At 60.9% G+C, this 20154-nt stretch overlaps 1 protein-coding gene and 1 long non-coding RNA gene across 3 annotated transcripts in view; one reads left to right on the top strand and one right to left on the bottom strand.

Moving 5' to 3' along the window:
• Window positions 1–321: 321 nt before the first annotated feature.
• Window positions 322–18410, top strand: LOC118500502. The gene is made up of 3 exons (XR_004903051.1): window positions 322–406; window positions 2332–2335; window positions 18400–18410. It is a non-coding gene; the product is annotated as an uncharacterized LOC118500502 (long non-coding RNA).
• Window positions 356–20154, bottom strand: part of SPSB1 (splA/ryanodine receptor domain and SOCS box containing 1) — a 57336-nt gene continuing 37537 nt past the window's right edge. For both annotated transcript variants that reach the window (XM_028512486.2, XM_036025269.1), the window contains exons 2-3: window positions 8385–9190; window positions 356–869 (exon numbers count right to left, since the gene is read on the bottom strand). In XM_028512486.2, the coding sequence (XP_028368287.1) occupies window positions 742–869; window positions 8385–9078 (822 nt within the window). In that variant the 5' untranslated portion in view covers window positions 9079–9190 and the 3' untranslated portion in view covers window positions 356–741. The remainder of the gene's footprint in view (window positions 870–8384; window positions 9191–20154) is intronic.

The raw sequence follows: 20154 nt of genomic DNA, 5'->3' as shown, positions 1-20154 counted from the left end.
ACTCGGAGCAGAGCCCCCTGGGACCTGTAGGTCAAGGGACCCAAACAGAGACACCGCGCCCACGTGGGGACACGCCATAGACACACAGCCTGGCGAGAAGGACAGGTGAGGCACACACATGCGGGGTAGAGGGAGCAGCAGGTGGAAGAAAAGCGAGAGAACACTCCAGAGAGGTGACCACGACGAGGCCCCTTTCTAAATGGAATAAATAAATGGCTTTTCTTATTGTTAAAAGAATAAATACGGGGTCCGGGGGCGCCGGCGGCGGCGGGGGCTGACGCCAAGAGCACAGCCCGCGGAAGGTCCACTTCGGGTTGCGCCTGGTGTTCTGTCCTTTCTCACGTCCTGAGCTTGGCTGCCGGGACACGACCCCTCGTCGAAGCACCTCTTAGCACCCCTGGGGTCTGTGCACCGTGCCGGCCCGCCCTGGGACCCGGCAGGTACCGGCTGCCCGTGCGCCCCCTCCTGGGAGCAGATGGGCACTCAGCACCAGGCTTCCTCGGAGTCCACTGTGTCTTTCCCCACGGAGGGGCGGTGGCGCGGCACGCAGGGACCTTCCGCCAAGGTAGGGCAGGGGGGCGGAGGCGCCTGTGTCCAGAGCTGTCCGTGTCTGTGTCCCGAAGGATGACGAAGAGGAGGAGCAGGGCCTTCCTCACACGGCAGCGGACGGACACCCGTCCAAGGCGCGGGGTGCGTCGGCGCCAGGTGGCTGTCGTGCGGCGTGCGATCCTGGGCGGAGGGTCACTGGTAGAGGAGGTAGGCCTTGAGGGAGGCGGGCAGCGGCAGCGCGGGGATGTCCCCCAGCCGCTCCTTCCCCAGGGCCAGGCGCACGGCGCGGCGGCAGAGATCCATGAGCGGCACGGGCTCCGCTGCGGAGGGGAGGGGAGAGAGAGGTGGCGGTTAGCGCGGCTGTGCACGGGTCTGCGAGCAACACTCACAACAGGGCAGCGCCACCGACGGCGGCTTCAAGGCACAGCTGATCACGCGATACTTTTCATTGTGAAGGAACGATTAACAGCCGACACAGAACCCGCTCTGGACCAGGCACCTCCGTCAGCTCCCAGCAAGCACTAATGTAACTCATTTAGTCCTCACAGCGGTTTATGATGGCTGCAGAATGCAGCAGAGGAGGGAACGGAGGGGCAGACGGTCCAAATAAGGCCCAGTGTCGCACTGTGAGGAGGAGGCGATGAAGCCAGGACCCACCCCAGGCCACCCCTGCTTTTCTGCTCAGGACGCCCAGAACCCCACACCTTCAGACCCCACGCCAGCTCTCGGGTGGGGACTCCTCTCGCGTCAGCCCAACGGCTGCCGGGCACTGTTCGCATCTTCATTTTACAGCGGAGGGCACTCACGCGCAAAGCGGCCCCGGCACACCAGGTGCCTGGATTTGAAAGAAGCTTCTACCTGCAGCCTGCGAGGGCACCAGCGTCCTGTGTCCCTGGGGCTCTGGGCAGCCCGGTCTCAGGTTAGCTCTCCGCCGCAGGAAGAACGTGGGAGGTGTTCCCTGCGAGGCCCAAGGCTCTGCTCGCCCTTCCTCCCACCGCTGACTCTTCCCTGACCTCTTCTCTGACACCTGGAGCAGGTGAGTGTGGCCGGAGCTGCCTGGGGCCACCCCACGGTGCTCAGGACAGAGAGCCCACAGGAACGGACCTGTGTCTCCACCCACGGTCTCCCCGGACCCTCAGTCTCCTTTGTGAATGTGCAGAGATCAGACCAACCCCCCCACCACACACACACACACACACACACACACACACAACGAGAAAAACCCCAGCATTTCCCTAGAGAGTCCATTCCACCAACAAAAAGTGGATTGAAGCTCTTTAATATCCACACCGTGTCTCAGAGTATTAAAAGTAACATTTAACATTGTTAAAGACCAAATTATCGAAGACCGAATCCCGCGGCCGGGGTGGCGGGGAACGGGGGAGTGGCTGTGAATGCGTCTGGGTTTCTCCGGGGGGATGAGCGTGTGCTAGAGTTGATTGTAGCGGCGGCTGCACAACCGTGAACATGCCGGGGGCCGCCGAGCCAGGCATGTTACGTGGGCGAGTGTGCGGTGTGCCAATTACACCTCAAGCCAATTACATCTCAACCAGTCTTGCGATGTCATTTAAAATGCACTAGCTTGAAAATCTTAGAACTGATCGCGTATTTGCTGGATTCCAGGCTTTAAAAGAAGACCACCGGTTTTCATCTCTCGTGGGCCCTCGCGGGAAGGCACTGAAGGAGTGAATGTTTTTCACGGAGAGCTCTGAACCGGGCCTCGGCTGGAGGCAGGAAGATGAACGAAATGACCCTGCATCCTCCGAGGCCAGGGTCCCACAGACTCGTGATGAGCTGAGCCGGGGTTCTCCCCGTGCCTGCTTGCAGAGCCGTGGGCCTCTCTCATCACAGGGCATCCTTTGCCGGGTGACCCCAGATCCGGCTCCTCGCTTCCGCTCCACACAGAGGATGACTCCTCCCCCTGGGTCTCAGCCTCCCCCTCTGTGAAGGTGTGTAATTGGTCTCTAAAGTCCCATCCAGCTGAGATCCTGGAGGCGGGAAACAGCGGCCCTTGGCCGCTGGACCTACTGGACCTGCTGCTGAGGAAGGGCGCCCCCACTGGACCACGTGGGGGAATTTGGATGCGCGTCCTCCGCCCCCCCTCCCACTCAGGGGCTCGCTTCCCTCTTCCCCCAGCCCCGCCCTCCCCAAGGATGCAGCTCAGCCCCCACGGGGAGGCACAGGGGCTTTCCCTGGTGGCCGAAGGTACTTGAGAAAGCGTCGAGAGCCATTGACCGTGCCCGAGAACCCTGCCAGGCTGTGGAGTGAGGGCTGAGGGGTTGTTCCCATCACGGCCTCTCAGGTGGAGGGGTTGCTGGTCAACTCGAGCACAGCCTTACGGAGACACCTCCAAACAGCAGAGGCCGCCCCGGCCGGCGTCCCCCCCCCCCGCCAGCTGGTTTGCATCGCAGCACCAGTGACAGCTGTGGCTTGTGGAACACCTACTGTGTGCCTGTCGGGGACCGCAGTCCCCGACCTGCAGAGGGGGAAACAGGTGCGGGGATGGGGGATTCAGGGTCCAAGGCCTGAGAGTCAAGGGCTAGAAGAGGGGCACCAGTCCCCGAAATTCTCAAGTGCGGCTATTTCCACGCCAACACGAAGAGGGAGCTCCAGGCAGCTCTTCGCAGTTCACCCAAAGGGGCGCGGACCCCTCTGCTGCCCCTCTGAAAGCAGCGGTGGGAGGGGGGCTTCCACAGCCTGACCACCTTGGCGCCTCCCTGAATAGCCAGTTCGGGGGGGGGGGTGTCTGTGCAAGTGGAAGGGGCGTGTCCTTCAGACATGCCAGGTCTTCCAAGATGGGCTACAGGGGTGGCAGCTGACAGCCACACTGATGTTACGAGCGGAAAATATGACCCATCACCCACACATCCCCAGGGTGGGTCTATGCTCAGGGACCTCAAGGATAAAGAGGCCCCCTCCCCCCCCCCGCCGACCTTGTAGGAGCCAAACGGTGATGCACGGGCCACGGTCTGATTGCTTCTCAAAGGCCGGGCAGGCTGAGCACGCTCCGGCCACAGAAGCAGATCCAGGCACCGTGCCATGGACCATGTCTGTCCCGTGGGATTTGGTGGGTCACTAACGGGACCCAAGAAGTGCCCCCTCTCCCCTCAATCCTTCTGCCTGGGGGGGCTGCGGCCTCTGTATCTAGCCCCCTCCTCAAGGCTGGGGGCCCACTGAGATTCCCCTGAGGGTTTCCAAACACAGGGCAGAGCTCACCTCATGAATCCTGGCTGCTCTGCCATCTCCCGAAGCCCGGGGGGGCTGGCTCATTTGCATAGTTCAAGGGAGTCACTGCAGTGGGCGGGGGGGCGCCCAGAGCAGACACCAGGAAGTAAGTCGGGGGTGGGGGGGCTACTCCTGGGAGCGGAGGGTTGAGGAACTGGCCAGTCCATGTGCCGACTTCCTCGTGTCTAGCAGACACGGTTACCTGGTGGCCCCAGTACCGCAGCCCGTGGCTCTCGGAGTCCCCTGAGACCACAACATAGCCTGAGCTCCAGAGCCCGACCCTGGCCTAGTTCTTGGCTAAATGAATGGGCTGTGTGGGTGGGGTCAAAGACCACGTCTCACATCAGGAAGTGACCCAAATTCGGCGATGTCCCCGCCCTCACCTTCTCCACTCCGGTCACTGGCATTGTGCTTACTCCTGCAAGCAGCAGCAGTGAAAATGCTCCCGGAGACGGATTCTAGAAAGTTCCTATGGGGCAGCCATCCCGGGGTATGTGGGCATTTCCCTTTCCATTAAGCAGTTCTTACAAAAAAAGCAGTGAAACAAAACACTAACCCTTGCGTTTGCCAACTAGGGGAGAATGCCGGACACCCAGCCGGGTAATGTGGGCGCCCTTGGTCCCTGGCCTTCAACTCTGAGAGCCCACTGTCCCTGTATGACCAGCCTTTTGGGGGGCACGGGGTCTAGAACAACTCCGTCCCCCCACACGGCCTTTTCCCCCAAGGGGAAGCCCCTGCAGGGTGGGGTGGTCACCCAGACAGGATCCCCCCCTAGACCCGGCTGGACTGGGGGTGCAGCAAGGAGGGGCTGGCATGGAGTGAGGCGCCCCGGGAGGACACCAGGAGGAGGTCACCAAGTCAAAAGACTCCTGAGGAAACGAGCTGAGCCTTGACCGAGCCCGAGGTCACGACAGACCGCACCAGACTCACCCGGGCGCCTGAAAGGGAGAACTTGAGAATGTCTAACTCAGCGAAACCGCTCCCTGCTCCCCGTGGGGGCGGGCAGGGGGACTCGCGGGTCAGGGACTCTCCCTTGGGTGACGGTGGTCTGCTGCTTGCAAATGGGCCTTTTCCCGCTGCATCTCCAGGGAGGGGGGCAGGTGGTCCTGGGGCCCCAGCTGGGCTCTGTCTCCCCACCCCAGGGCCACCCCCGGCCCTTCTCCCCGGGAAAGAGCAAAATGACATCGCAAGCTGTCTGGTGGCGGTCTCAGCCCCACAGGTCTCAAGCCCCGGAGGCGGAGTCAGAACAAGCGGCCTGTGGTCAGAGCTGCCTGGGGGGTGGGGGAGGGTCCCCAGCACGGGGCAGTGACTCTGTCGGGAGCGTCTGCCCGGCGAGCAGCGGGAGGTGGGCTGGGGGAACCACGCGCTCACTGCAGTCCCAGGCAGGGTGCACCCAGGGGCGACTGTAGCTGGCCTGCTCCGCAGACAGCTGCTCCCGGCCGAGGTGAGGACCTGGTGGCCGGCGTTGGGTGCTGTGGGGTGGGGGAGGAGGGTGCAGATGAGTTCCTGGGTGTCCCAGGGTGCAGTAACAGGTCAAAACTACCTCCAAGGCTCTGAGAGCAAAGCCCACCCCGGGCCTGACTCCAGGAAAACCTGGCCAGAGCTTCCACCTGTCATGCCCTGCTTCCTGGGCGGACCCCAGACCCAGTCTAGCTGTGACATTCCTCCCTCCTCACCTGCCTTGGAAGGTAAGCACACCCTTCCGGGCAGAGGACTTAGGCACCCTTTGACCTCACCTGACCAGACCCCGCCATCCTAGTGCTGGGCTGTCTCGTCTCCCCCCAGGGCAGTGGCATGGGGGGGGCAGGTCCCGTGGGAATGGGCTCTATCTGCTGTCTCCCCGTCTGTAGAGGGTGGACTACTGCCCGCCCCTCACCTAAATTCAGGACCACCTGGAACCTCCGAAAGTGACCCCATTAGAAATAGGTTCTTGGAAGCCCTGGCTGGCATAGCTCAGTGGATTGAGCGCGGGCTGGGAACCAAAGTGTTGCAGGTTCGATTCCCAGTCAGGGCACATGCCTGGGTTGCAGGCCATAACCCCCAGCAACCGCACATTGATGTTTCTCTCTCTCTCTCTATCTCCCTCCCTTCCCTCTCTAAAAATAAATTTTAAAAACCTTAAAAAAAAAAAAAGAAATAGGCTCTTGGCAGGTGTCACTGGGTAAGAGGAAGTGACACTAGAGTAGGGTGGCACTGAAGCCAATGGCCGGTGTCCTTAGAAGAGGCTGGGGGAAGGCGCAGAGGGGACGGCCACGTGACTGAGGAGGCGGAGGTGTGCGATGCACCTGCAAGCCAAGGACTGCCGGCAGCCAGCAGCCAGGAGGAGGCATGAAGGGGAGTCTCCCGGGAGCCCCCAGAAGGAGCCGACCCTGCCAACACCCTGACCTCAGACTCCTGGCCTCCGGGACGGTGAGAGAACGCACTGCTGCCGTTCCCAGCCCCCCGGCGGTGGCCCTTCGTTCCCACAGCCCCCGACACGAGCTCTCCCCCCTTCCTGCTCTGCTCTAAACCGCCGCTCGGCCGGGCATTGGACCCCTCCCTGCCCACGCCCCTCTCATGGAGGTTTCCAGGGACCGCCTCATCCCCGAGTTCATGGACAGTTCTCAGGCACCAACTCACCCCACCTGGCGTCACCTTATCCTTCCTGAAGCCCTTCTTTACTTGGTGTCCAGGGCACCCACCTCGCCTCCAGCCCCACGGCCACTCCGCCTCCCCTCCTCCCCGTCCTTCTGACCTTGAAGCACTGACATACCCCAGGGCACCTGAGCCCTCCCCCGTCACCCCTAGGGGATCTCAGCCGGCGGTCACACCTCTAAACACTGTCTGGCCATAGATGCCTCCCCACTGACACTGTCCCAGACCGTGTCTGCAGACTTACAGGGCTGTCTGTACATGTCGAGTGAGAACCAGCCCCCGTCACCTCTCCCCTGGGCAGTGGCCATAGCTCCTCCCTGGGCAACCAGCGGCCAGTCTTCCCCCAACGTCCATGTCCAAACAGCAGCCTGACCCTTCCAGGAGACGAGGTGCCCTCTCAGTAGAGAACCGAGGTGTCAGGAAGAGGCCGAGGCTGGCAGTTCTGACACACAGCCCCTCATCCTACCCCCCACGAGCGCAGTGGGCTGAGGACGCTGCCACACCTCATGGGTTTTCCCGTCTGGATCCTCCAAAGCTCACACCGTGCAGAGCGGGGCCTGGACTGGACTGGGGAAGGCGAGAAGCCACGCCTAGCGTTATGGTTCTGGTGCGGGGAAGGGAGTCCTCAGCGCTGGTCACGAAAGCCGGAGGTGGGTCCAGGCCACGGGCACTCCCAGCATCCCCCCAGGGGCCAGCTCGTAATGGAGGCTCGACAGCCCCCTCCCGACGCACCCCTTCCCCTCAAACCTGAAGGCCTGGGGACTGCAAGCCCAGAGCAAGCATCTGTGCTCCTGACACCGGAGGGGCCTCCCCACCATCTGTCCTGTGTCGGGGGTTAGATCTTGGGGTACCAGGCCAAACCTGCTGCTCAACGACAGTCAGTACACGTGGGGGCAAAGCTTTCTAGCCCACCCGCTCTGCAAAGCGAGGTCTGCGGACGCTAGGAGGGACCCACGGGGGGTGGGGGGGTCAAGCGTAGTGGTGGACGGCTGCGGAGTTCCGGGACCACCTGCCACCATGGGCTCCCAGCCAGGTGGCCCCAGAGCCCTCCGCACCCCACACGAGGACAGTACTGTCACACGAGTTGTTTTCGCACACGGCCTAACAAAGGCCACTCCCTTCTCCGAAGGAACAGGGGGGAAGTGCTGCCGACGCGGCCTGTTTCTAACCCACATTCTGCTCTCCAAGGCCTCCGGACGCCACGACCGGACAAGCCCGTCTCAGGGAACGGTGCCCCGGGGGAGCCCACGGAGAAGCCTCCAGCTTCTACCGGGGGAGAAAGGCCCTAAACCTGCCCAATGAGGGCAAAAAGCTGCTGGCCTACAGTTATGTGGGAGGACTGAGAACTGTCCAGGCTGCACCCCGCTCCACGATACCCCAGCCGCTGGGCTGGGAGTCAGTCAGCTGTGGAGCAGACCTCAAGACCGGTCAGCCAGAAATACCTGACCTTGGCCGAAAGGCCGAGAAGCAATGGGTCATGTGGAAACAAACCACATCTATCAAAGACCACCCATCATTTATTTATTGCTTTATTCACCATCCGTCCATCTATCCACCCACCCATCTGTTCATTTATCTATTCGTTCATCCAACAACCCATCCACCCACCCATCTGTCTTTTGTGTGTTCATTCATTCATACACCCACCCATCTACCTACCTACCCACCCATCTACCCACCCATTCACCCATCTACTCATTCATCTACTCATCCATCCAACCACCCGTCCACCCACCAAACCTTCCACCCATCTCTCTGTCCAGCCCCGCATGAGGTGCTGCCAGGTTACCTGGCAGACTCCAGCTCGAATTTTCCACTTAACCAGAGGCAGGCAAGAATCACCTCTGAGGATCTGAACGTGCTGGCATGTCTACCCAAAGACATTTTAATTCCAATGACCGCACAAACTTCTGGCCAGCCCCCCTCCGGGACCCCAGGGACATAGGCAACCTGGGGACAGCGTAGAAGACACTTACGGTCAAGTCCGTTCAAGTAGCGCATGCGGATCTCACAGTGGCCCCAGACGGCGCTCACAACAGGATACAGTTTTTTGCCCTTGAGTCCCCGGAAAGCCACTCCCATGTACTGCCCGTCCACAATGAAGCTCAGCGTCCCGTCGTCCATGTCCAGGGCCACGAGGAAGGAGTCGGGGACAATGAACGTCTCGTCCGGCTCCAGAAAGGCCGGGTACGTTTTGCTCGGTTGGTTCTTGCCGTCGTGGTAGAGCCGGTTGCGCCCCAAGTCCCAGCCCCAGGACTCATGGTTGTTGCCCACGAGCGTCGTGTACCCGACGGAGTGCAGGGGGGCGTCGGCCGTCGCCACCCCCACCACGGCGTGCGTGCCCCGCTGCCTCATGGCCCACGTGATCTGCCACACGTGCAGCCCCCGCGTGTACCCGACCTTGCCCCGGATGGCGTCCGTGCTCTGGGCCACCGGATGCCGGTGGAAGATCAGCTTGTCGTCCTCCTTCACGAAGACGTTGAGCGAGCGGTCATTGTTGTTCCACGAGTGGAGCAGCTGGACCTCGTAGGACACAGGCGGCATGTCCAGCAGCAGGTCCAGGCGGGTGGGCTTGCAGTAGTCCAGGCCCTGCAGAGCCTGCTTCAAGGGCCGGTACGTGGGGTCCCTCATGTCCACAGTCTTGATCCCTCCGGTGACCTTCTGACCCATGCTGGCCCGCTTCACCTGGTCACCGACGCCCAAGGCAAACTCATCAATCGCACAGTCTCTGCTCCCGAAGGCTGCCAGGTGCCTCTGCGCGTTGCGGAGCGGTCAGGACGGCCTAGTGGGTGGACAGAAAAACAGGAGGCGGGGTGAGCAGGGGCGCGGGGACACGGTGGGGGAGTTAACGAGGAACGCAAGGTCCATGCAAACAGGCTGCCTGCTGTCACGCCCCAGTGGTCGGGGCTCTCAGCGCACTTGACACGGGGCGGGAGCTTTGGCACATGGAAACCCTGCTCTGTCCCTGCAGCTGTGTCGTCCTAAGGGAGAGGGGCTGCCGGCCCGGCAGTCCTTGTGGAGGGAGGGAGGGAGGGAGGGAGGCGTGGGGCCTGGCGTTGCGCTCCACTGTGTCAGGTGCACCATGTACCTAACCGCGGCTCTTCAGGGCAGAAGGCCACGTTGGTCCAGATCCGGGAGTCAGCCCACGCAGTGGGCACGTCCCCTGGTCCTAGCGAGGGGGAGCCTACTTCCTGTGCCTGTTGCTTCGGGAAGAGGCAAAGCCCCAGGAGGCAGCAAAAGCTCTTTGGGATGCCAGCTCCCTGCTCTTCCTCTCTTGCAGCACAGCCCCTGGCTCTCACCAGGGAGGGGAACCCTGGGGTGGACAGCAAGTTCAACTCAGGGGAGGCAAGGGGGCTCAGGCGGCAGGCCCCAGGGGCTGCAGCAACCTCCCCAGGATGTCCCACATCCCACCGCGTTGGCCTGGGCGGTGGTGCCAGTGACACTACTCTTCTGTGTGAGGGTCGGGGGAGAGTCCTTCCAACTCATTAATTTAAAGCACTTGTAGAGAAATGGGTGGGCACGGAGAAGGACCGTAACGGGGAGGACGAGAGGTGGGTAGAGGGAGGAGACGATGGGGTGCAGGGTGAGAGAGAACGAGGGGGAGGGAGCTCTCAGGCCGGCAGGCCTAGGCCTGGGCCCGGGCCCACCTGTGACTCCTGCTTGGGCTGCAGCAGGGATCTGCTTTGCCTGTGCAGCGCTCGAGAGCAACTGTCTCAGGCCGTGTGGACGGGGCAGTCTCCATGCAGCCACCCAACCCTGCCTGGTAGCACAAAGGCAGCCACAGGTAGTGCGTAAGAAAATGAGCATGGCTGAGTTCCCATAAAACTTTATTTACAAGAACAGGCGGAGTGCCGGCCAACCCCTGAGCTAGATGAAGGTGTCCCCCCGCACCCCCGCCAGCCCCCGCACATGACCTCCGCCGTAATGGCAGCAGTAGGGAAGCATAAGACACATATGAGGAGGAATCTCAAAGCAGCAACGTCAGTCCGACCACAGAACAAGTGAGGAGGAAAGACAGTGTAAGCTCACAGGGGCGGGCCCTCTGTCTGTCCAGGTCAGCTCCATAAGAGCCTGCCGCCTGCAAGGCCGGCTGCCAAGCAAGTCCACGTGACCGGTCCTCGTGTAAGCTCCTACCCTCCCGGACCCCCGTGCTAGGAACCATCCGGGAGGGAGGGCCCCTTCCTGCCCCTGGACTGCACAACCTTGAGCGGAGGGAGTCTCTGGGAGGAAGAGGCGGGAGGGCAGATGCAGCATCACCGGGTGCCTCCGCACAAGGGCAGCTCAGGGCCCAGCCAGGAGCCACGTGGGATCTGCCACTTCTGGGTCATCTTGCTATCTGAGTCACCTCCTAGGTGGTCAATCGCTGTGGCAACCCGAGGGCCATTCTTGACTCGCCTGTCACCTGCCGGTCCCCACCCTGTGTCCAAGCCGGGGTCAGAGCCGCCACTTCCTTCTCACTGCCTTCCTGGTGTCCACACCCGGCCGTAGCCCCGGGAGGCCCCTAAAGCCATCCAGCCGCCTTCCTCTTCCCATCTCTTCTTAAATGTGATCTGTCCTTCTGCACGCGCCCCAACCCCGGGAGCTCCTGTCACCCCCTTCTTGGGGGCTGTGGGCACACCCACAGCCATGTCCCCTGGGCACGCAGGGGCGGAGACACCTAGTGGATGCAACCACTGTTTTCCTGCACAAGCCACGGAGAAGTGGGGTGCTGGCTGAGAGCTAGCGGTGAGAGGGGACGAGCCGTGTGGGATCCACTGGGTTACAAAAGGTCGAGGGACACGAGAGGATGCGGGGTGAGTGTCCGAGACACACAGACACACCCCCAAACTGGGACGTGCTTCTCGGCTCGCAGGTGCCATCCGGGTATAAAACAGCCGGCATCACTCACCACCCGCCCTTCCGGGGTCTACGGAACCTCACAGCCCTGCCCGGGGACATGTGGACAAAGACACGCGTGGAACCTCGAACTCCAGTGGACTCAGAGAGAAGGAGGCAGCCCTTCAGATGCACTGAATTAACATAAAACGTAACGTGATGCTGCTACATGCTAAAAAGCAACTCGGAGAACAATACACACAGCATGACCCCATTTCTGTAAGAACTGAGATTTTTTTCTTCTCGTGGGCTCAGGCTGAGGGCTGGAAGCATAAACCCCGAACTTCTCACGACGGTTAATCCTGCACGGCAGGGTGAGGGAAAGACAGTTACCTTCAAATACTTTTTGAACAGAAACTTTACAAAAATGCACCTATCACGTGCATGGTAATGACGATTTTTAAGCACCCAAAAAGGAATGCAAAGGCTGAAAAACACCGATTGCACACCCCGCCTCCACAGAAACGAGTTGTCCCCGGCGCAAGTCCTACCGGCTGCCCCGGCTGTTCGTGCCTTTCGGCCAAGCACACGACGCAGGTTTCATTCACCCACCAGGGTGCACGCTGAGTCCAGAGTCGGCGAGGGGGCGTTTAAACGTAAAGGTCGGGATTCCCAGCTGGAGCTCCGAGGCCATCTGAGAGAGAGAGGTTCTTTCCGCAGTGATTTCTCCCGGGACATCCAAGGACACTGTTTTCTAAAGGACAAGTGTCCATTTGCCCAACAGCAATGGGGAGGCTGTCCGTCTCTGTCAGCCCCACACGAGAAAAGGACGCGCTGGGGAATCCGAAACCCAGTAGCACGGGCTGCACGGCAGCCTGTGCTCCGCTCTGCAGGGCCAGGAGTGGGAGGGGGGCCCGAGGGCCGGGGGAGGGCAGCGACCAGGGAGGAACAAGAATTCCCACCCTGGGCTCCAAGAGGACGGCAGGCTTAGCAGCACCTGCCCGAAACTCCGCACCGTCCCTTCGCCGGAAGCCCCAGCTCCGCAGTGCGCCTGCCTTCCAAAAAACACCTCCTCAGACCGATTCGCCCCGGGGCCCTGCCCCACCTAAAACCGATCCTTCTGTTCTGTCTTGAAGAGAAGAAAGTTCAGCAAACCAGCAGCACTGTGCGTGGGGACTGGCTGGCGACCACGCAGCCTGGGGGACCAGCCCAGGGCACGTGTGACAGAGGGATGGCGTAGGGGTGGGGGTGGGGGACACTCGGAGGAGGAGGAGGAGGCAGACACCCAGTCACCTCCTTTTGGTCTCAGTTCCCCCGCTCAGGGAGACTGACCCCAGAACAGTAAAACCATTGTTTTGACTCAAGACGGGGAAAGAATGAAATTCAGGATGTGGAACAAGGTGACCTATTTATAAAGCCGCCTTTCACCTGAAGATCAAACGCGCTCCCTCCCTCCACCGCCCCGCCCCGCCCCGCCTCACTCACGGGTGGTGGCAGCCCAGGATTTTGCAAGAGAAGCTGCCCGGGCGAGCGATCTGTGATTAGAGCAGAACCTGGGTGCTGTTGGCTCTGCCTGCTGGTGAGGGTTCCGGCCTCCTGGGAGCCGTGGCTCACCAGCGCGCTTCAGTGTGGGAGCACGCTCAGGGCGTGTTCCGTGCCAGCCGGGCCGTGGGGCCCCCCTGCAAAGGTGCCACCGACAGACAGTGGCCGAGTGCCCTGCGCTTACAACTCCCTGCCCCAGCCCCCCTGTCCACTGAGCTGTGTCCTTGCTCAAGCACAGACACAAGAGCGTCTGCCCCTAGAATCAACAAAAAGTATCGGACCCTTCCGGAAAGTTCTGGCAAGTGATTCTGGAGAGAAAAAAATCCCACACGGCCGGTCCAGAGCTCTAGCCTCTGACCTCAAAAGACCAAAAACGCACCTGCCGTAAACACCTACGGAAGGACCCAGATTACTCATTCGGCACTTTCAGAAAGGGCTCGAATCGGTTGAGCCGCGCCCCTGGGAAACCAGCCTGACATTCATACAGAGACTGAAAATTCAAGCAGAGAGTCTCGGCTGCGGCCCGGCCAGGCTTGGGACAGCCACGGTCTGTGCCTCCTCCGGACCAGCCGCCCTGTGCCCCGAGGCCTTCAGTGCCACACAATGCCCCACAGAGACCTTCCAGAGGGGTCACCCGGGCAGTGGCAGGCAGACACGCCTGCGAGTGGCAGGGGGAAGGGAGTCTCGGTTGCGGGCCCCTGACATCACCCAGCCTGGGGTTGGGCGTCTGTCTCGCTGGGCCTGCGTGGTCCACCCCACAGAAAGGAGGCAGGAAGACAGGGCAGGGGGCAGTGCCATGGCCACCTCCACGGGAGCCCAAGGGGAAAGGCTCGGGGACAAGGGTCCCTCCTTGCCCCTTCCTGGCTGGGGACAGACGCCCTCGGTTCCCCAGGTGGACTGGGTGGCCTCAGCGAGCCCACTCCAGGTGAGGTGCCTGTTACGTGAAGCTCCTGCCCACTCCTGCCTCTCTCTGACCCTGGAGGACGCCCGAGAGGATGCAATCTTGAATGCCAAGGGCAGGAAGGTGCTCAGCCAGGGGAGGCCCAGGGAAGCCCGGATTAAGGCCTCTCAGGGCGGCCCAGGGAGCCGGGCCCCATCTTGGAGGGGCATTTTGGGAGGGGAGGGACCTACGGGCATCCTTGCACCTGCTGGAGAAGAGGGTGGGGAGGCAGGAAGTCCTCCATGAGGCCACAGCTCCAGCAAAGCTGCCTGTGGGTGCACAACTTCAGAGCCCCAACTTAGATACCCCCCTCGGTCGACAGCAGAGGCAGAAATCCCATAAACTTTCTACAGCAGGGAGAGGCTGTAGGGACATTCTGTAGTTAGGTTCACAGGAGTGGTTCTCAAAGTGCGGTCCCCGGGACCAGCTGCTCAGCAACCCCTGCTGGAGCGGCAGTTGCCCCGGCCCTACCCTGACCCCATCAAAGACTCTGGGTGGGGGGGCCCAGTGGTCTGCAGCCCAGCGAGCCCTCCAGGGGCTGGGGGCGTGGCTGGTTGAAAGGAGGAAAGGACTCCAGCTCAACATGTGGAATCTGGAATCCACATTAAGCGAGAACAGTCAGACTTGGATTGATAACCACGATGTTTACAACTTTCTTGTCCTATCTTGATTTGAAATACTTCACAAGTTATACACGCTCCTATAAAAGCTCGATCCAGAAACGGACGAAGTATAGACAGACTGAAGTGTCCGCACTTCCGCTCTGGTGCGTGGACACCGGCAGATACAGCAAAGGACCCGCCCCACAAAATACTCCCCGGTCTGCTTTCCCCGGGGAGGGGGGGAACACCTCAGCGCCTGGGTCGGTTCCACGCACAACATCCCATCATCAGGGTTTCTGGAACTTTCCCTTACACCTGGTTGGACGGTAATGGCATGGAATTAAGTTCTTCTCCATAACGAGATGGCCCTAGAGCAGTTTCTTTTCATGTAGTTCACGGCCACCTCTCCTCTCCTCCCCCTTAAAGTCTTGGACCTCAGCAACACCCTGCTCCTGCACCCCGCTGTCCATTTTTAATAGAAGAAATCACATGTCCGGGCGACCCACCCGCAGGCTTCCTGGTCTTTGAACCGACCGTGGCGGGCTGACAGCGTTTGGGAGCTTCTGCAAGGCCAGTTGGACTGCAGGTGTGTCCACTGGGCCTGGAACAGACCGCAGCCAGGGAATTTGGAAAGGGTTCTAAGAGGACTTGGGCAGCATGTCTCCTAGTGCAACCTGATCACCACTCCCTGCGGGGTTTTTCAGAACTGGACGGGATGCCAAGGGCGAGGTGAACCCCGGGCCTCCGGGGCCAGCCGGCACGGAGAGGACTTGGACCCGGAAGCCACCTGGCCTGCAGGAGCCCCCTCTCCCATGCGGCCGCCCCTCCCCCGCCATCCAGTCAACCTGGGCCGTCCTGCACACCTGGGCTGCCAGCTTGGCAGGGGGTGGCCTCGGCGAGTCCAAAGGTAGCAAATAAATGATCCCGGACTTCTAGGCAAGCAGAAGGGTTTGGGTGCCAGGTTCCCGTGGCACCAGCTGGTCCCACGGGGGAGGGCACGGCAAGGACACAGGGAGAGGCCTCCCCAGCTGGCACATCTGTGGACTGGGACACGGCCCCTGAAGGGGCTGGCTAGAAGGGTCCCTGTACTGGGGACGAACAGGTTGGCTGCATCAAACGAAACGAAGGACACAACCGTATCTGCCCCCAGGGTAAAATCTAGAGAACCTTTACACAGGCACACTTGGGGAAAGAGATGGAAAGGAACCAGAAAAATGAAAATGTCTGTGTTTAGAGTGACGAGCTTGAGTTTCCCTTTCCTTCAGATCTCCTTACCACCATGTTACTATTGTTGCAGAAAACACACATGGATGAACTTACACGTCCGTCAACGCACGCACGAATGGATAAACGTACGTGGGGGGTACGTTCCCCCACGTACGGGGGAACACGATTCAGCCACGAAGAGGAGCGAAGTGCTGACACACGCTACAGTGCAGGCGCATCTCAGAAACTTGCTGCCGAGTGAAAAGGGCCAGAGAGAGCCCTGGCTGGCGTAGCTCAGTGGATTGAGCGCGGGCTGCAAACCAAAGCATCGCAGGTTCGATTCCCAGTCAGGGCACATGCCTGGGTTGCAGGCCATGGCCCCCAGCAACCGCACATTGATGTTTCTCTCTCTCTCTCTTTCTCCCTCTCTTCCCCTCTCTCCCTCTCTTCCCTCTCTAAAAATAAACAAATAAAATCTTTTTTAAAAGTTATAAAAAATTTTATTATATTAAAAAAAAGGCCAGATAGAAAAGGCCACATGGTGTATTATTTGCATGAAATAACCAGAATAGGGAAATCCATGGCGATAGGAAGCAGCTGAGTGGTTGCCAGGAATCAAGGGTGGGGGAGGGGCCACGAAACGGTACGTGAGTGCTGATGGGGTCTGGGCCTCTTCTGGGGGGAATGTTCTGGAACTCGATAGAGGCCGCGGCCACACAGCATCGTGACTTCTAAATGCCCCTGAACTGCACTCTTTAAAAAGGTTAATGCTGCCCTGGCTGGCGTAGCTCAGTGGATTGAGTGTGGGCTGGGAACCAAAGTGTCCCAGGTTCGATTCCCAGCCAGGGTACATGCCTGGGTTGCAGGCCAGAACCCCCAGCAACCGCACATTGATGTTTCTCTCTCTCTCTATCTCCCTCCCTTCCCTCTCTAAAAATAAATAAATAAAACCTTTAAAAAAAAAAAAAAAGGTTAGTGCTGCCTTCTGTGAATTTCACCCCAACCAGTAAAAAAATCACAAATAAGTGAAAAATGTCCGCCTTTGCAAACCCCGCCTGGCAGGAGGTGCGATGGGAAGGGGCCGCCATGCAGAGGGAGGCCCCAAGGTCGCCAGGACCGGGTGGGCGGCGGCAACGGGCCTGTCACCAGGGTTACATGCAGGGACCGGCTAACGAGGTTCGTATGTGCGTGCGGAGAAAGCCTTCCAGAGCTGTGTCAGCTCCCCGCCCCCCGCCCCCTTCCCCTTCCTCCAGGAGAAGAGTGCACAGCTGTGGTTTGGCAGCCCCGCGGCCTTGAGGCGGCACCTGTAGATCGCATTTCTCTGGAGGAATCCGGAATGCATGCCTGCATCTCCGAGCCTGCACCCAAAATGTGGTCTAGGAGGGGCCGGCCGACACGCACCAGGGCCACGGGCCAGCGCGTGAGGACACGGAAGAACCGCTGTCACGGTGCATCATGCGTATGCACGCTCCCCACTCCGGGAACGAGGAGGGACGGAGAGAGACGGGCTGGGATTCCCAGGCCCCACCTGTCCGCAGAGCAGGTCAACACCCCAAGGCCACCCACCCCCACGAGCAAAGGCCCCACCTGGGGCTGTCAGGAAGCCATCAGAGCCCTCAGGTCCCGCTGGTCCCTCTGCCCACGACACCTGGGCCTTCCTGTCACCGGCGATGCCACGGCGTGGGGCTTGGGCCAGGCTAATGCACGTTTTGCCTGCACCTGTTGCCGCGTGGAAACCTGTCTAACGGGTTGAGTTTCTGCGTTCTCACTGAGATCGCTTTTCACGGACCCAGAGCGACCCACGCTTCTCATGCCTGGTGCCACCAACTCCCACAGGCCCCTTCCGGCAGACTCCCTCCCGCGAAACAGAGTTGTGCGTGCTGAGGGCCGACGTGTCTGTAACAGGCACCCAACAAATCCCAGGCGCCTGCTCACCCATCCCACAGGCACCTGCGGGGCCCCAGGGGGCTAGCACGGGCTTCCCAAGGCCCCTTCTTTGTTCCTGAGTCCCTGAATATCTCAACAGAGCCACAGCTCCGAACTGTGGGCCTCACACACCCCGCCAGCACTCGCAGAAGGCACCTCCTCCGGCGGAAACTGGTAGGAACTGACAAAATCGGCAAGGGGGTCACCTGCAGAAGTGATCCCACCTGTGAGGTGGTCTGATAAGCGCTTAAGAAACACCTGGGTCTGAATGCAACTCAGGGATGGAAAATCAGTCCACAGACGTCTGACAGGTGCCTATCACACACCCCCAGGTAGAACGTGTTGCCCTCCTGGGGCCTGCGGGCTGGTGGGACACAGATAACAACCATTCGAACAATTAACACAAGCTTCCGGGGCAGAGGCTTTTATCTGGTGAGTCCACTATGGCGGCCCCAGAGCCTGGAACGGTACCTGGAACAGAGTAGGGCCCAGTAAACGAGCACTGAATGAACGAATGGCTAATACAGGGTCAGGTAGTAGGTGTCAAAGAAAAAGGAGGCCACGTAGTGAAGGCAAAGCAAGTGATGGGGGGTGGAGGGCAAGGGGAGGCTTCTCTGATTCCGGGATGTGTGAACAGAGACCCGGATGAAGGGCGGGAGAAAAGCATGGGGCTGTTCGAGGAGAGGAGCGTCCTGGGCAGAAGGAATAGGACGTGCAAATGCCCTGAGGTGGGCGCATGGAGGACAGAGAGGCTGTGGGGCGAAGGGCAGGGGGGGCACGGGACAGGATGAGGGCAGGCGCACCAGGTGCCAGGGGCCAGGAAGGGTTGGATTTTGTCTACAGTGCGACGAGAAACCAGCAGAGGGCTCTGAGCAGGAGGGCTCTGATGCAGTCTGACTTCTGTGCCAACAGAATCCCTCTAGGTCGCTGTGTCGAGAACAGGCGTGACCAGCTAGGGAGTCAGTGCTGGGGTGCACCTAGGATTGGGGGATGGCGGAAAGCCAGGATCCAGAAAGATGGGGGCCTGATCCGTGGACCCGAGGACCCCAGCTCTCGTTAGGTCTGCCCCTGTGGTGACAACAGAGATATCGGGCCACAGAGCTAGAAGCACAAGTCACGAGCGCCACTTGCCAGTCCCCTGACTCTGTCTTGGCGCCTCCTACTGGCTGCTTTAAGAGGCGGACCCACACCTTCAGCACGCCCGACTGCCCTGCCCCTTACTGAGCGCGACCGGGGCCCCCAGGTTTGCACGCCCGTCCCTGGCGGGTCTGGCAGATATCTCTCCACGGCATCAACGCTGGGTGCCCTGGGAGGAAATCCAGCTCCTGAGCCTGCAAAATGTGGGCGAGCTCTCCTGACCCCCCAGGGCCCAGCGCACCCCTTGGGATCCTCATCTGAGCAGCCCCGCTGCCTCTGCCCAAGACGTCTCGGAACCGGGACAGGGTTGATCGAGGGCGGCTCGTTAAGGGCCTACGAGGCTGGGGAAGACACGCGCACTCTGGAGTCGGGCCTCCTGGGCGTGACCTTCACAAGCTGAGCGACCTTGGGCAAGTCCTCCAAATTCTCTGAGCCCCAGGCTGCTCTCCAGGGACGTGGGGGTGATGGCTGCCTGCCTTGCCTGTTGGCTTTAGGGTTAAAGGAGAAGCCCACGGAAAGCTCAGCCCTTCACAGAGAGCCAGAGCGGGCGACGTGCCCCCGTTCAGTGGTCTGAGGGGGAGGGAGTGGGGGGGCAGGGGCCGGGTCCTTCTGAAGGAGGTCTCTGCCCCCTCCTCGGCGGACTGCGGCCATGCACACCCAGACACCCGTTCCCCAGCCCGCACGCAGCAACCTCCGAGAAGAACAGGTGTGTCCCTGGCGCTCCTCAGCTCAAGCTTGTTAATGGTGACAGAGGCATCCCACGGGACGCCCTTCACAGCAGCGGTTTTGCCTCCCGAGTGCCCCCCGCCCTTGCGCCTGCCCTAGGAAGGGGTGGCGGCTGCGGCGGTGGTTCTGTGGGTCCCAGGCGGGCAGGGGGCTGCCACGGCTCTGTGCTCTCCGAGGCGAGACGGCTGAGAAGTTTCTCAGGAGAGCAGCTTGGATCTGGCGTGGTTCCGTCCCACTGGCCCCTTCGAAGAACACGAAAGGAAGAAAGGGTAGGTGGGAAATAAGGAAACCGGACTCGTCTCTGTTTAACGGGCTGGTCGGTCCAGGGTGGCCGCCAGGGCCGAGAGGAGAAGCAGCACGGAAGAAGGCACCTCCTTGCCCAGGACCAGCCGTTCGAGCCAGACCGGGTCCCCCCGCCGCCGGGTCCTGGGGACACACAGGGCCTACAAACGCATGCATCCCACACCCGCCTCTGCAGGGCTGCGCCGTGACACCAGGCGGGCCGTGCCTACCGCAGAGGGGCTTCCTCTGCAAGCCGGACTTTCCCGTGAAACACAGCCATGCCACCTTCACAGGCGAAACTGGGAGCAGAGGCTGCGACCCGCACTCCTCAATGTGAAGGCAGGCCTGCTCCGTCCCAGCCAAGGGCGGCTAAGACCACAGGCCCAGGTGTGGGGACCCCTCCCAGCGATCCCCCCCTGGCCGCGGCTGGCCCGGGGCAGTGGGTTTCCATAGCTGGAGGAAGACCACAGGCCGTCTCCGGCGAGCACACTGAGTGCTTCTAACACTGTCCCAAGTTTCCGTTCCCATATCAAAAGCGCCTCTTTTCTGCTGAGGCAGCAAGACCTGCCA

This window comes from Phyllostomus discolor, chromosome 5 (assembly GCF_004126475.2).
Source record: "Phyllostomus discolor isolate MPI-MPIP mPhyDis1 chromosome 5, mPhyDis1.pri.v3, whole genome shotgun sequence".
Taxonomy (NCBI): domain Eukaryota; kingdom Metazoa; phylum Chordata; class Mammalia; order Chiroptera; family Phyllostomidae; genus Phyllostomus; species Phyllostomus discolor.
This window is presented reverse-complemented; position numbering and strand designations above follow the sequence as displayed.